Source organism: Catharus ustulatus, chromosome Z (genome assembly GCF_009819885.2).
Source record: "Catharus ustulatus isolate bCatUst1 chromosome Z, bCatUst1.pri.v2, whole genome shotgun sequence".
NCBI classification, from domain to species: Eukaryota; Metazoa; Chordata; class Aves; order Passeriformes; family Turdidae; genus Catharus; species Catharus ustulatus.
Window position 1 is genome coordinate 10687553 of NC_046262.2, and position 16124 is coordinate 10703676.

The window sequence follows — 16124 nt, forward strand, 5'->3', positions numbered from 1 at the left end:
ACAAAACAGGATAATGTGAAGACTGTATTTAATAACACAGGAAAGAAACAGAATCAAATTCCCCAAATTTGATAAGATTGCTGCTAAGAAATTAACTTGTAGCTCAGTGAAATATTTAAGTTTTGCCCCTCTGCAGGCTCTAAAAATTAATGTTTGCTAGTTAAGGTTTCAATACATTTCAATAGTTTGGTTCATAATTGCTTGCATTTCTAGACAACTGAGAATAAGTACAAAAATACTCAAAGTTCATTTGAAGTTCACTGATTAAAACCTTTCCCAGATCTTAAAATACAACAGGGAGCTTTCTTCCCAAAGAAAGGTTAGACTGATTCCTAATTTAATCAGTTGCTAAGCATTATTAAAATCAGTGGTTCCTACAGTCTCCTAGACCAAGAATAGCCCTCCTGTTGTTAACTCTGTACCATCTGACAGTACCCTCTTATGTGGAACACACCAAGGACGTAGTAAATAGATGATAAAAGACACCATAGAAACAGGTGATAACATATTCCTATGCCTTTAATGGAAGTATTTTGTTACAATTTAGGTTATGTGATATTCTTGCATTCTTAAAAACTGTGAAAGAAAATGCACAGAATAAAAAGTCAGAGGACACCAGTGAATGTAGATATTTTAAATGACTATGTCATAGAAGAAATAAAATACATTACACAAATGAAAAAAGGTTATATCCACAGTCACAAATACACACTCTCCTCTACACAAAAACAACAATAAATAAAATCATACTATATGCAGATAGTTCTACTTACATCAGTACAACATACTGTGCAGCTTTCCATTTGTTTTCTGCTCAACTGGCACTAGGGTTCTTTGTTGTCCAGTGTTTTTCCATTAATAGGGAACAGCATCACAACAAAAAACAGGACAAAGTTCCTGTCCACAGTGTCTATCATGAGTCCTGCTAGTTTTTCATTGTTACACCCCATGCACAAGAAACACAGCAAATCCCACCCACTGCCTTCATCTTGCCTCTCCAAGTTTTCTCAGCACTTTCAGACCTGCACGGTAAAGACTCTCTTTCCTGAGAGAAAGGGAAGTCCAGACCATCCCCAAGTAGAAATAAACGCAGCTGAGCTCCTTGTGCCTGCTGTTAATACACAACATCAGCAAAACCTCTGTTCGTAGTTGGGGCAGAATCCTGTGTTCCCTGTGCATACCAGTTGGCATTACAAAATACACCCCCAACATAAGACTTTATTTTAATACCGATTTTGGTGTATTTTAGTTGCTTGCACAAGTGGCCTGTAGCAACATTCATGTAACAGAAATACCAAGGAACAGTTCACACAGAGTGGATTTTACCCTTTCAAAGATTTTTATCTAATGAATCCACCTAACATTTCTGAATATAGCTTAACATACAAACTGTAGTAGAGTCAGGTTATTCATAGTAATTTGTCTTTGATGCAGAATATAATTCAGCAGTTAGTGAGAGATTTTTATGGGAACTGTAAGCCTCTCCTTTTTGTTGTTTTTTATGCTGTAAATTTGTTTTATGTCAATTAGGACCTTCTAAAAGGTAAATTCTGGGAGAAGTAATGGCATAATAAAAGTCTATATAGTGATACACTGGACACAATTAAACACTAACCCATGAAAGCCTCAGAACTATGGCAGCCTTATCTTCTTGATCAAAACCAGCAGTAACTCCATAAAAAAATCCAACATTAACCTTTTTCCTTTCTTCCTCTATGCATGAGATAAAGGGGGAGCTGCCTTTACAACACATTAAGGCTTCACTGGGGCAAGCCACAGTGCTCAGGCTTTCTGTTGTTATTCCTTAGAAGAGAACAGACACTATCAATGTCTGCTGCACAGCTTGCTGACCCTGCAGACAGCCAGGTCTGAGGTCTCTCACAAACAGCTATTTGTTTTAATTTCAACAATCATTTTTCATCAGTCTGAGAGCTCAGATGTTAAAACGTATCTGAGAATGGAAAACAACTCAGCCCTCGAGCCATCTGAATTAATTTCTGCCTCTAAGCAGGGATATGCACAGTGCAAACTCTCCCATTCTTCCACTTGAAAGGTTTCACACACACACAAATCTTTTTATGCTTTCAACAGCGAGAATGAAAGGGGAGGAGGAGAGGTGACACACACACAACATATCTGAAAGCAAAATTTTTCCCAGCATGTCCTTAAAAATACATTCCAAGAGCAACGCCTGTGTTGCTTTGTTTCTAAAAAGAGCTAAAACTGACTCCTACAAAACATGCACTTTGAAATTTGTCCCTTTACAGCTCACTGTTTCGAGGTGAGTCATTAGGGCATGTTGCTAAACCAACAGAAAAGGTAACGTGCCATTAGAAATGGGTATTTCTGTCTCCATGTGCCCTGCATTGGGGAAGGTGGTCACTAGATTTGACATCATTTTATAGCAATGACAAGGATAAAAAAACCCCAACAGGTAATTCCAGGTTTAGAACTCTGATAGTGACTGGCATGGCCATGGGCCAACATAAGGTGTGTTGAGAGCTGAGCAGTGTTCAGCAATGAACCATGTCTGAAATTACTTAAAAGCCAACACTCAGTGAAGGAGCATTTCTGACTAAATGATGGAAAATGTCTGTCTTCCTTCCAAAGTACTTCTGAACCTAGACAAAAGACAGTGAAAAAAATGGGTAATTAAAGACTCTTCACTCTACTCTTGGAGAAAATGAGGAAAAATAACCTTAACTGCTTCACTGAAAGAACCAGAATGCCCACAAGGCTACACTCTAAAGCACAGAGGAGGGCAGTGAAGGATGTGGAGCTGTCTTGAGCTCCGGAAAAGGTGGACTGAATTGCCAAAGAAATTTATGACCAGGACTATTAGCTTCCTGTCTTTGATGTCTATTCTTGGCTTTCCAGGAGCATTATGGCATTCATGAGGTGAAAACATCACTGGAGCCAAGGTCAGTTAAGGCTGATGCAGCCTGTTCTACTGCAGCACTGAGAAACTCACTCTGAACTGCTTCAAGCCTGAAGACACTCATTGAGGGCCTGAATTTACTTCCACTGAATCAGTAAGAGGCGTGTTTTGTCAGCTTAATGTGTGATTGCATTTCTAAGCCAAAAAATGAATCAGAGATCAACCTCCCAGTAAAATATGTTGTCAGAGAGAACATTCTTTATTTTGTCCAGCACAAATGTTTTCAAAGCATTATCTACACCTTAATAACTCTCCACTGAAAAGCCCCAACGAAATACTTCCAATAATGCAATGGCACATGGCTTAATAACAAATTGGAAAAAGCTTAACATGGTTTATTTTCAGAAAATTATTAATACAACTCTTTAATAAACTGAATTCTAGCCACAGTCTTCCAAGGTGCTCTCAATCACACTCAATCACAAGTTTTAGGAAAGACTGAATCTTTTCAGAGCTCACCTGTGTGTGGTCTTCAATGCAGGACACTAGAGCAGGAACTGGTAATTAACTGGTGATGGTGGTAGTCACAGACAACTCAGAATACACAAAGAGTCTATAAACAAAAGTTTCAGAACTACCAGTGGCACAGGACAAAGCACAAGGGCTCTGAAGCTGTGGGTTTCAGGAAATTACATCACAGACACTTTTGAAAGTTCTGCTTCATCTTTGTATCTTTGTCACTTGCAGTAGAAGCCTGGGTGTCAAAGCTATGAGGGTAAAAAGGCAGGAAAACTGTCCACAGAACCCTCAGGAACAGGACTCTGAGGTGAATCAGATATTAAACTGACCACTGTTTAGTAATTTTAATAAATACTAAATTAGCAGAATTGGTCAAACTTCGACAAGCGGAGTATGAAGTCACTAGTTCAATTTCAATTTAACAGGCACAACTGTAAGATTCAGCAATAAATGTGGCCTACACAGCTAGCCTTTCTTAAATTCAAGCACATGGCAAAGCTCCCTTTGGTTCAGCCATGGCCAGGATCATACCCTTTGGTCCCAAGTGAGCAAAGCACTTAGAAACTGAAGTTGAGCATATTTTAAGTGTGTTCTGAAGTGCTGAGCCGAGTCAAGGGTCTCCTTGTGCTTCTCTGTAATACAGATGTATGTTTGTAATATGGACAATTTGTTGAAGCCAAAAATGTAGGTTTTGAAACCTCTTTTGAGAATCAACTATTATTATTTTGATTAGACATTCCCTTACAGAGTTCAGAGCCTAAACATTGTGGCATTGAGCTAATGCAGATGAACCAGAAAGGAAAAGTGCGTTAAGCCAGTAAAGAATCTCTCTGCTAAATAATCTAAACTCAAGGCAGCTTCTGATCTATGGTCCATGGAAGACTTGGGAACTATTAGCAAGAGGCCTGTGAAAGGCAGCTAAGAAGAGCAAGTTTATTTATGCTATGAAGGAATCTACTTATGTGAAATGTCTTAAATGATCTCCACACTTCCATGGGAAAAACACACACGTTTGTGTGCATCGATTTGCAAACATTAAAGCCCATTGATCTAAAATGCTCTAAGGTGCAAAAAAGGTTCATCTTTCTTGGGAAGTGCTGGGATGCAGAGTTTTGTCTAACTCTAGGTCAGCACCCCACCAACAGACATCTCAGAGAAACACTTCCTGAGGTCATGATTTAAAACCCTACATAGGGTTTTTTAAAAGGATCAGAATTAATATTTTTTAATTAAAAAGTGACCTACATAGGGTTTTTTAAAAGGATCAGAATTAATATTTTTTAATTAAAAAGTGACCTTCCATTATATTTCTTTAATAGGCAACATAAAATGACATAATAAATAAACAGTCATGAGAATTTATTGTTCCAGCAAATCTCCCATCTTCTGGTGTGACTCAGCTGTGCATGGCACAGGAAAAATGCACATCTGTACAATTGTCTTGATTCCAAAGTAGCCCATTTGAGTACTTGTTCATACTGCAAAGCAAGTCACGACAAAAATAATTTCCAAGAAAACTTATGCTTCAAATCATACCCTCCTTTCTGTACATATTTAAAAATTTTCCTTGCCTTTTATTCTGTGGAGGAGTAGTCAAATGGGTAAAAGAAAGTAAAAATAAGAAAGGCCAAGTTGCAAAACCAGAAGTAGATCAAAACCACTTTGGGAAGTATCTAAAAAAATCCCAAACCTTAAGCATGCCCAGGGGCTAGACAAACTCAACTGCTTGGGAAAAAAAAAAAATCCAGAAACTAATCAGGAAGCCTTTTTTCCTCCCCAAGTCCATAGCATCATGAATGCTGCTCAAGCCTACTTCTGGTGCCCTTGATATAAAGAGAATACCATTCTTCTCTGGTGCCATGAAGTAAGGAGAATACTTCAGAAAACTGTCCACTGATCAGCATTGCTTTGGCTAAAGCACCTTTGTACAAGTCACACGGGCCCAGACTGGGAAATGGGATGCTGGAAATCAACTGCCTGTACTGGGGCTGCCCTGACAGTCAGGATGCCTTGCCCTCTGGCTGCCTGGGACATAGGACAGTATATCACAGGGGCAGGTGATGAACTCTGCATAGGCTAAGAATTAAGTTAAATATAAGAAAAAAACCTGTCCAACAACAAATAAAAGGTGGCAGAAAGCAGACACAGCAAGTTTTTGCTCTTCACTCCCAAGTGTCCTAAGTAAACCCAGGCATCTGGTTTCTCAGAATTGGTAGTCTGGCACTTCAGGGCATAGAAGTTTTGTAGAAATCAAGCTTCAGAGCCAGTTTTGAGATTAACTTTCAAGTCTGCTGGGACCAGAAAGCTCTGCTTATGAAATCAGAATAGAATAAACCAAAATATTTCATGGACTCTTAGAACCATAGTCATAGCTCTGTTTCGCCACTGACAATACTTTAATGGGTCTTCTTCATCACACTTACAGTAAGTACTGTTCATTTCCATTTGTTGACTAGAAAGTGCAAAGCCCTCCTTTGTGTAGTACAAAATAACCTGTCAGTAGCTAATTCAACACAGATTCAGTTTTGGTCCTGACAAAACAAATGACAAAATTTCCAGGATACTGATGGCAGCAGGATTAAAGTCCACTTCAAACAGCATTTCAACACACAACTCCTGAATGTAGTTCCTTGGGTGTTTAATTGTACACATATGGATAGTTAAATCTCACTGATTTCTATAAGATTCTAACATATGAAAAATGCATTATTTACAGCATCAGGGTGACCATCACATAGACAATTGAATAAATGCATTTGTGCTGCTTAAGTAACTACTTGAATGTTGCACATGCCTGGAGAAAAAAGTGGGGCAAAAAGTCTATCACCATCCATAAAGTAATTTCTCCTCCCCTAAACACTGGTTCTAAAATGTATTTACAGCTGTTGACTTTCCCTGCATGTTACTCCCATCATAAAAAATATGTCTTCAAAACATCCTCTTCCTTAATTTTCAATCCTACCAAAGCAAAAATAGATACTTTAATAGAAAAATACAAGATTAAAAATATCCTAAAAAATAAAATGGTAGCATGGAATGTCATTTTTACACACACACACAAAAAATCCCCTTTTGAATTGCATCAACTATACAAACACTTTCATATTTACAGTTATGGGTGCAGTCCTGTGCTCACTGAAGTTAATGGGATTTTGCCATTGACTTCACTGGGAACAGGAGCAGGCTTGACATGGACAACATCTGCCCCTCTGAAAAGTCACGGCAGTGGACAGAAAGGAGTGACAAAGCACATATAAGACTGATAAATTAATCAGTCCTCTCCAGAGACCTGATTGTCTTCTCTGTCACTACTTCACATGTGTGAAACTCCTCATCCTTCACTGGAGCTTTTCCTAAGTCCCACCAGCTAAGAGGGGGAAACGGTGCTTTTGTTTGTGTGTGACACCACACAAACAAGGAAATAATGGTTCCTTTGTTTCCACCTGCCGGACTTTCTCAGTGGAATTAATTACAACCAAGTGCCAGTTCCCTCCCAGAACTAAGGCCCGTACACCAAATTTCATATCCCCTGTTATCAGTGTCAGTGATTCAGTGATGCAGGATCGTACCCCAAATGAATCCCTTTTTTCCTTTTGACAGCAACCAGCACCTGTGCCTCTGAAACCATATTTGATACCCATGGGTGAGATGCAAATATGGAAGGAGGTGGTAGAAGCTAAAAAAAAAAGAAAAAAAGGAACAAAACGAGGCATTCCCCATCAACTAAACCAAGATCTGCTAGCCTTAATACATGCCTTAGGAAATACTGTCTTTACATATTAAGTACATCCTATGACACCAAACTGCATAATTTTCTTTTCTCATGAGATGAAAGGCCATGTGGCATAATGTGATTAGTAAATCATTCCTGAGCTTCTGAAAGAAATTAAGACAAAATTACTGCTTAAAAGAGTGAGTTCTTCAAGAGCCTCTTCTTTTTACACTGATGTCTTTGGTTGTGTCCTTTTCTCTAATTCTTTCTTTTCCCTAGGAAGAATGGGATTCTTTTTCATCTTCTTCTTTATGCAGCAGAAAAATGAGATCTAATGGAGTCTTCACGTAACTGCCGATGCTTCCCCATGTTACAGTCCTCCTGTCGAGTTCTTCTCTCAATAGTTATTCTGTATTTCTTTCTGCATGAAAGGAGAGGAACAGAATGAGAAATCCTTCTCCAGCTACAGGCTAACAGACTTCCCTTATGAAGAATGCCTGTAGGGGACAGCTGGGTGCCATTTGAAAAATGAAACGTGGCAGAATGTGAAACCCTGGTCAAAGATTAAAGTAGTTTGCCTCAGAACATTTTACCCAGGCTCAAGAATGCCTGTTAATTTCTACATGGCAGTCTCAAAGCACTAAGGCACGGACATTTACTTCTTTGAAAAATTCTGATCTAAGTGATTAGGAGTTTTTGTGAAGTGTCATGTGAACTGTGTCACATCACTGCTTTATATTGATCAAAGCCAAATTTCTTTTCAGTATGCTGAGTGGGGGAGAACCTTCTGGAGAGTTCAAACAACAGATCTGACTATTCAGCTGTGTTTCTCACTGAAACTATGTATTAACTAACTAATCTTCCCATTTCCCTCCGAGAAAGCTATTATGTTTGTAATGTCAGAGGACGTTAACATGATGAATTAAGAAGAGGGATGTAGAAGACAGATAAGAAATAAACACAAATGCTCATGTATCAGACAGAGCTCTTCCTGTGTGTCTTCCTCTAGGACCTTTTGAAGAATTCTGTGTTACTTTGTATGTCAAACAAACCCTCCAACTGCCTTTTAGCTTCCCCTTTAGTACCCAAATCTCCCCCCCACCATCAAAATCATCATTTACATTACAGTAATTTCACGAATACAAGCCGCACGGACCATAAGCCGCATCTCTGGGTGTTGGCAAATATTTCGCTCTTTGTCCATAAATAAGCCGCACCTGAGTATAAGCCGCTCTGTCGTTCGCAGCGAGGACCCGCGTGCAACAAAGTTGCCAATTAGTTACAGAATAACAGAATTGTGGCAGGGCGGGGTTTACTGGCTCGGCCCTGCTTGGGGCAGCTGCCAGGAAGCAGGAGAGCGGTGTGCCCAGCCGCCACTGCCACCGCGCTTGTCAGGGCTGGGCAGCACCGCTGTGCTTGCGGGGGGTGAGCAGCGCTGCCGCGCTTGTCAGGGGCTGGGCAGTGCCACTGCTGCGCTTGTTGGGGGTGGGCAGCACCGCTGCGCTTGCAGGCTCTCACTTCTGGGTTTGGAAATTTCCTAAATTTGTTAATATATTAGCCGCTCCGGAGTGTATGCTGCACTTCCGGGTTGGGAGCTAAATTTTAGTCAAAATGGTGCAGCTTGTAATCGTGAAATTACTGTATATACATTTACGCTTCTACTCAGTTTCAGGAGAAATTTTTCAGAAGGGCATTAGTCCAGCTCCATGTGCTTGCGCTGCTGGTGGAGATGCATGGCAAAAGCCTTGTAAAAAAGGCAAAAGCCAGGGAAAGCCCTGTTCCACCAGCACAGCTGGCAGGAGTCACAGCTAGGTATGTAGCAATGGAAGAAAGATTTTTACAATATCATGGTTTTGATTCAAGCAACACGGCTGAATAGAAAATGGCAATCTAAAAGTTCTGAAAATATTCCCTCAATACTTGTGGCTGTATCAGTAAGCTCCAAAATACCTTGAAAAACCTGTGTTGTTTACGTTCTTTATGTATTTTCAAGTCAGACCTTTCCATGGGTCAGAGTATGCACAGTAGTAGCTCTTGCACAAGGACAGGTCCGGATTTTAGATATACAGGTGTTTAAATTAAAATCCAGTCAAAGCTACACATCAGAATTACTCCCCAGACCTTTTAACTGTTTGCCTGCACACTCAAAACTGTATTTTCATACTTGTTTGTGACAATTACAGATCCAAATGAAAGGTAATCAGAAGGGTACATTTACAATTTACAAGGTACAGAAGCTGCAAGTACAGATTACTTCCAGGCACACAATTGCTAAGCCTACATTTTCTGAAAATCTGACCCATGCACCCTGATTTGTCAGGCTTCAGGTATTTATTCTAATGGTGGAATAAGGAGGTTGTCCCTGCTCTTGCTTTGAGTAATTGCAATCGGATCTCCAGAGTGAAATTCACCCATAGGTCTTTAGACAACTGCAATGCATAGATCCATCTGACAGCACCTGCAGCTTTCCTCAGTAAACTGAAAAACAGGCACTGCTCAGAGATCTGGTTTAGCTTTTACACGAATATTACATGAACTGCACAGAATAAACCTGCTCATTACTCCTGTATGACCATTCACAAAAAGACTGGGGTTGAGCTCAGGTGCATTACATCCACTTTGACAGACACCTTTGTTCACGTGGATTTCCAAATTTTTGTGTCAGATAACTAGGAGTTCAAGTTCTGTTCTTACAGTGATACTTTCCATAGCTTTATACCAGCTCAGGATATTTGTTGTTTTATTTCTTGTCCTTACATAACAATTCCCTCCCAATATCAGCAATGTTACTACCCACAGCTAAAAACCGTCATCTCTGTTTGTGAATTCATGTAAGATGCAAGAGCCTCTGATGACATAAAATATAAAGACAGATTTTTATTCTCTTTTTCTTCTAAAGATAGTTGAGTCCAAGCCAACTTCATGCTATCTCAAACCCAAACAACATACTACATAAGCAATGACTATATAAGCATGTAAGAATAAAATTACCCTGCAGAATTTCATTTTAAGTACCTAATGAATAAACTTGATTCTTTGAAACCCTGAAAGTGTCCTGGTGAATTGAAGCAGGCTTTACCTGTTTTATTTTGTTAATATTTTTTATAAACAGTTATTTTTTATTGGATAGAATTATTTGATTCTTGTATGCAGAGGTTAATTCTATTCTCCTATCTGGTTTTTCCATAGCAGGACAATAAATTACTGTATACATAAGGTGCTGAACACGTATAACTAATTTATTCCATCAGTATAGTATCAATTATCAAGACTTTAAATTTGCTGACTAGCAGTGGAAGAATTATTTTACTTAAACACGAATCAAACGCTGATCACACTGCACTGACCTCAGCTTATTAAGTTAAATGCACAGCTTTGGAATCCAAATGCTCTCTTACACCAAAACAGAAATCTCTTTCTGTTCTGCAGTACAATTCCATTCAATGCCAGGCAAATGATATAAATCTCTTGCAGATCACAGCCTGCACAACTGTGCTGGCAAGGAGCACCAAACAAAGGCAGCTTTCAAGGCCAGGGCATTTTACTAAAGCAACTGTGAATGTCTGGAACTCACTGGAATTACTTCCATGAGTAACATTACTTAGAGATGTAAGTAGTTACAGGATGAAGACCCAAGTCAATAAAATTATTTGGATAAACACAAAAGGACAATCAAAGTGTGTTCCCTGTCTCTGGTGAAAATGTTACCACATATTATTATGGTGCCTCTCTGTCTCCCACCAAGGATGTTCTGCCAGGAGCTGAGAAGTTTGGATGATGAATAAAAAGTTTACAGAACTTTCAATGAATTGGACTAACCTGAAGAAGTAAAAAGCCATTAGCAATCCTGCTCCAAGCAAGGCGCCGACAACTATTCCTGTAACTGCTGATTCTCCTAGACCACCTGCTTGAAAAGGGGAAAAATAAGCAAACAGGGTTTATATTAAGAACTATCTGCATTCACATATTGGAAAATACACACAATTAAGAAATTAGTGATCAATGTTAGATAATAACTAAAGCCTTTAAAAGTTCAGGATCCCACTGGAACCTGTTCCAGTGTCTGCATGTTTACTTTTTGTCCTTGCTTTCCTTAGGGTTGAAAAATACCCCAGCTCAGTGTCAGATGAAGGCACAATTCTGGAGTTGTGATCCAAGTGCATGTTGTTAGGAAACTGGCCTGGACAGCTTGGTCTGAATCCTAACACTGACTGGGGTTACAGCGACATACATAATGGGAATCAGCACTGAATATGCCTTGAGTCACCGTAACAGAAACAAACTCATCGTACCTGGATTAGAATCATAACCCTCTATCACCCAGGTTCATTAAATTTACTATGATTATCCAACAGTTCCTCCATTTTTTTCTTATTTCCTGAAGATACATTGTTTCAAGTTAAAGACATATGACTTTGGACTTGCTTCAAATCTCAAGAGAGGCAGAACAGGGACAGAGTGGCTGAAGAGGAGCCCAAATAGGGATTGTCTCTGGGAAGTGCAGGGCTCCTGAAGAACAAGGGCATTTTCATGTGCATGTAGTCTACTCCTATTTCCATTCCCACTGGGTTTGTGGAAAGGAACAGAGAAGGAAATTAAACTGCTTGCTTCTATTCCTTCATCCTTGACCCTTCAAGGAGTCTGTACAGAAGGAAGAAGGTGCATAGCTACACCACAGATAGTCTGTGTGCACACAATTTTTTGAATGATTCAAGAATTATTGGGCTGGAGTTACCTTTTCACTGCAGGAGTAGCAATTTGCCTCCTGTGAAAAGTTAAGACCACCCTTTGTCACTGAGGCACCAGTATTCTCCTACCCCAATCTCCTTGCAATGTCCTACTCACTACAACGCAGTCTGCGATGCCAGTGTGCTGAAAAGAATGGACATCTGTCCTTTGGAGGTAGTCCCTGACTTCTGAATTCACAGATGTCACCTCATTCAACTGTTTTCACTTCTCCTCAGCCTACTGAGCCCTTCATAGTGCCTTCTTATAACACTGAAAATCATTCTGCACTGGGAGACTGCTGCTCCCACTGGCACAGCTGCTAATTATCAGTGTGAATATTCTCTGCTGGGGTTTCAGTTACATCTCTCTTTCTGGCTAAAAGGCCCCTGTAAAGACCTAAAGCCTCCAGGGCTCTGGCCTGTGCATGATTACTGTTCCATTTAAGTTCAGGGAAAGGATTCAGACCATGTACTACCATGGGTGCCAGACCCTAACCTCCCAGCAGTCAGAAGAGAGAAACAGGCACCATGTCTCAGCTGGACAGCTGTGCTAAACAATTTAATATGGCCTGTGATGTTTCAGCAACTCATTGATTCTTCTCTTTGAGGCTGGGGCAGAAGAATTAAGTCACTAAACTTACATGATTTACACGGTGTATTGTTTGTGTGCTCTGAAACTCGGCTTTCATCTAGCCGCAGCCTGCCGTGGTTCCACGGGTATTTCACATTCGATCGGATTTCAAATCGCCCCTGCTTCCCGTAGTAGTCTCCGATCACCTATGCAAAACAAGAAAGGGATGAAAATATTTTCCTCTCAACTTAGAGAAGTGGAACAAACAGGAGAGAAGCATCACTCACTTGACTCCTGTGGCATGATGTTGAATCTCAGAGAAGAGGGCTGAAGAGGTCTGAGGGAGGTTATGTAGTGCATGCCCTGCCCTAGAGCAGAATCAGCCGAACAAAAGCATTCCTGACAGATGTTTATCTAATCTGTTCATGAAAGCCTTCAAAGATGGAGACTTGACAATTTCTGCACCAATTATTCTGGAACTTAGCTAGCCTTACTGTCAGTTGTTTTCCCTAGCATGTAACATAAAATTATTTCTTTGTAATTATCCATCACTTGTTATCAAATTGTCCGTGGACACAGAAAATCTTCCTTTCTGAAACACTGCTTCACATGTTCACCTGATTCTGCCCTCAGGCTTCTTTTCTATACAAATCCAGTTTACACAATTCTGAATATTCCTCCTACTCTCCCTGAGTTTTATTCAATAGCTCCATAACGAGTTGAGTGCTCAGGATTGTTACCCAGTAAAGTGAAAGCATCAGTAGCTAGACATGAGTCCAGACTGGGCTTGAAAACAGACCCAGAGCAGCCCTGCCCAGAAGGACTTGGGGGTGCTGTGGGTGAGAGGCTGGACATGCCCCAGCCATGGCACTCACAGCCCAGAGAGCCAAACGTGTCCTGGGCTGCATCCAGAGTCCCGTGGGCAGCAGGGCAGGGAGGGGATTCTGCCCCTCTGCTCTGCTCTGCTGAGACCCACCTGGAGCACTGCACCCAGAGCTGGGGTCCTGCACAGGAGGGACAGGGACCTGCTGGAGTGAGCCCAGAGGGGAGACACAAAGATGATCACAGGGATGGAGCACCTGTGCTGTGAGGAATGGCTGAGAGAGATTGGATTGTTCCTTGAAAAGAAAAGGCTCTGGGGTGATCTCACTGCAGCCTTTCAGTATTTCAAGAGGGCTTATAAAATAGAGGGAGAACAACTTTATCACAGGCAGGTAATGACAGAACAAGGGCAACAGATTTAAACTAAAAGAGGAGAGATTTAGATTAGATGTTAGGTAGAAATTCTTTACTGTGAGGGTGGTGAGGCCACTGGCACACCAGAAAGAAGCTGTGGTATAGCTTCAACATCCCTGGAAATGTTCAAGGTGAGTTTGGATGGAGGTCAGAGCAATCTGATCCAGTGGAAGGAGCCCCCGTCCACGGTGAGCGAGTTGGGACTGGATGATCTTTAAGGTCTCTCCCAAATCTAACCCCTTCTCTGATTCCAGGAATTCAACCACTTTGCATGCTGAAACTCTCAACAACACACTCCAGGCTGGAGTTTTCTCTCTGCGTAGAATTCGGAGGTCCTTTGTCATGTTAAGTTAAAACCTTCAAATCATGTATTTCTGCAGTTGTTGATATTTTGATATTAACATAATATGTTGATATGCTTTATTCTGGTAGTACTGTAATATTTTTCCATACCAATTCATAAAGGCACTTCAGAATTTCAGCCCTGTCTTCAGCAGTTTCAGGCTTTATTCAAAATAACCTATGTTCAATCTACTGCAGCAATATGTCTAAAAATGTCTATGTACAGCAGCAAGACCATGTAGCGTGACACTGAAATGGTCAGAAGCAATGGTAGAAGCACATCAATAGATCTCTTTGTCCTACCACAGATAAAACTCAGATATTAATACACTAGGTTTAGAATTCAAGGGATGGATAGCCTCTTCAAATCTTTCACCTGAATTTCATTTTGAAGCCAATGATGTTAAAGAACATTTGCCCTGGTCAAATACACAAATGTATATTTTACATTAAATTAAATAACTAATTTCTCTCACAGTTTCAGCTATAGAAATCCTTTGAAGAATGAATATGTTCAACATTTGTCCAAAAATTAAGGCAAATTCAGTAAACTAGCATAAATAGAGACCATTCACAGGTATCAGATTATTTATCAAGAGATTGTTTAATTTATCAAACAGGAGTGGGTGAGCCCTCCACCAGTAAGAATTACTAAATAAGAAAATATGCAAAATGGTTTAAGAACAAAAAGCTATAAGCAGGAACCACATGGATTCAGATCAGCAGGATATAGATTTTTGAAGAGCAGGAGTGGTTCATCTGGAACAAACATTGAGGGCACCAGCAAGGCAGTCTGTTCTTTCAGTGTCTCCAAAAATAAATGCCTGTTATAGCATGAGATTTAATCATGTCCGCAAAGATTAGGAAACCTGCCTGTGTCTAATATAGCAGAAATCAAACGAGGTTTTCTTCTAGCTTTAAACTCTGTGAACAGACCTGGGAAAACAGCTATGCCCAAACACCCATCCATCTGGCACAGCTCAGTTGAGAAACATTCTCACATACAGAAAAAAATTATCCAGATGGATAGAACATGTTATCAAAGAAACAATGTTTTAGAGTGAAGCATGAGGGTAGAAATTATGTGGCAGACAAAACTGGTAAGTAATTAGGTGTAAAATGTTAATTACATGTATATTTATGTACCTAATAAGCCAGAGGGAAATTCCACAATAAGTTAAAAGAATAAATGTAACATTTTTTTTAGAAGTAGTTTAAATTGCAAGTGAAAGAACAATGGAAGGAAGGGTAAGAGAGGGAAATTAAATTGATAAACAAGATAAAAAGCTGGGCTTTTTCACCTGGGCTGAACATACAGAAGAAATGCAGGTTATTCGCACCAAAGTTATCCCAACCATTTTGTACTCCTACTGCCCCTGGGAATGTCTGTGGTTTACTGGTAGCAAAATAATTTTTCAGTCACTTTTACTAGGACACACGAGACATCATCACACTTTTGAAACTGCTCTCTGAATTTTTCTCTGCTGCAGCAGTACCAACAACAGTGTAACTTCACTGGATTCAAAACCACACGCTGAAATGTCCAGCTCAGACACTGCTACATTTTCTTCGAACTTGTTGAAATCGAGTAGACCAGCAAAGCTGAGGCTGATGCTGATTCTGCAACCAACAAAAGCATTACACTGCAGCTGGACTTAGGGCACTGCATGTATTAATAACTCAGCCCAGACATGTTATTCTCTGTTTCTCACAGGCTTTTTCACAGTGCATCTCCTCCACTCCTTCTGCGTCCAGTGGAATAACCCATTTGGTATATATGGAGCCATCTGATTAAAATGTTTTTTTAAATGCTGAAAAGAAGGCACTTAGGAATAGCTGCCTGACAAACAAGGCCAGGCAAGGTCTGCACTCCTGCTTGTGGCTGACCACAGGCTGACCATACTGGTACTTGCTGTGTTAACACATCAGGACAACTTGTGCATCACTGGTGCTGTAAGATTAATCTTTCTTACCACCAATAAATAAAAGGCATTTTTAAACAATAATTTCTCATATTCAAAATCAGAAGTGCTTGGCCAGCTTGTAAGAATTCACCCTTTAGTTAAAGGCTAGCATCATGTGAAGTTGTATTGTTGAGGAAAAGAAGAAAGTTTAAAATTCTTATTATAACTACTTCAA

General features: G+C 40.1%; 1 protein-coding gene across 2 annotated transcripts in view; it reads right to left on the minus strand.

Annotated features, from left to right (window-relative positions):
- Nucleotides 1–500: 500 nt before the first annotated feature.
- The window catches only part of NPR3 (natriuretic peptide receptor 3), a 43681-nt gene continuing 28057 nt past the window's right edge, over nucleotides 501–16124 (minus strand). The window contains exons 6-9 of one of the 2 annotated variants that reach the window (XR_004420728.1): nucleotides 12478–12613; nucleotides 10929–11016; nucleotides 4694–7530; nucleotides 501–4638 (exon numbers count right to left, since the gene is read on the minus strand). Coding sequence is in view for 1 of the 2 variants with exons in the window: in XM_033085455.1 (XP_032941346.1) it covers nucleotides 7419–7530; nucleotides 10929–11016; nucleotides 12478–12613 (336 nt within the window). In the remaining variant the exon portion in view is untranslated. Of the gene's footprint in view, nucleotides 7531–10928; nucleotides 11017–12477; nucleotides 12614–16124 lie in introns of both variants that reach the window. The other variant, XM_033085455.1, reaches the window with a different exon arrangement.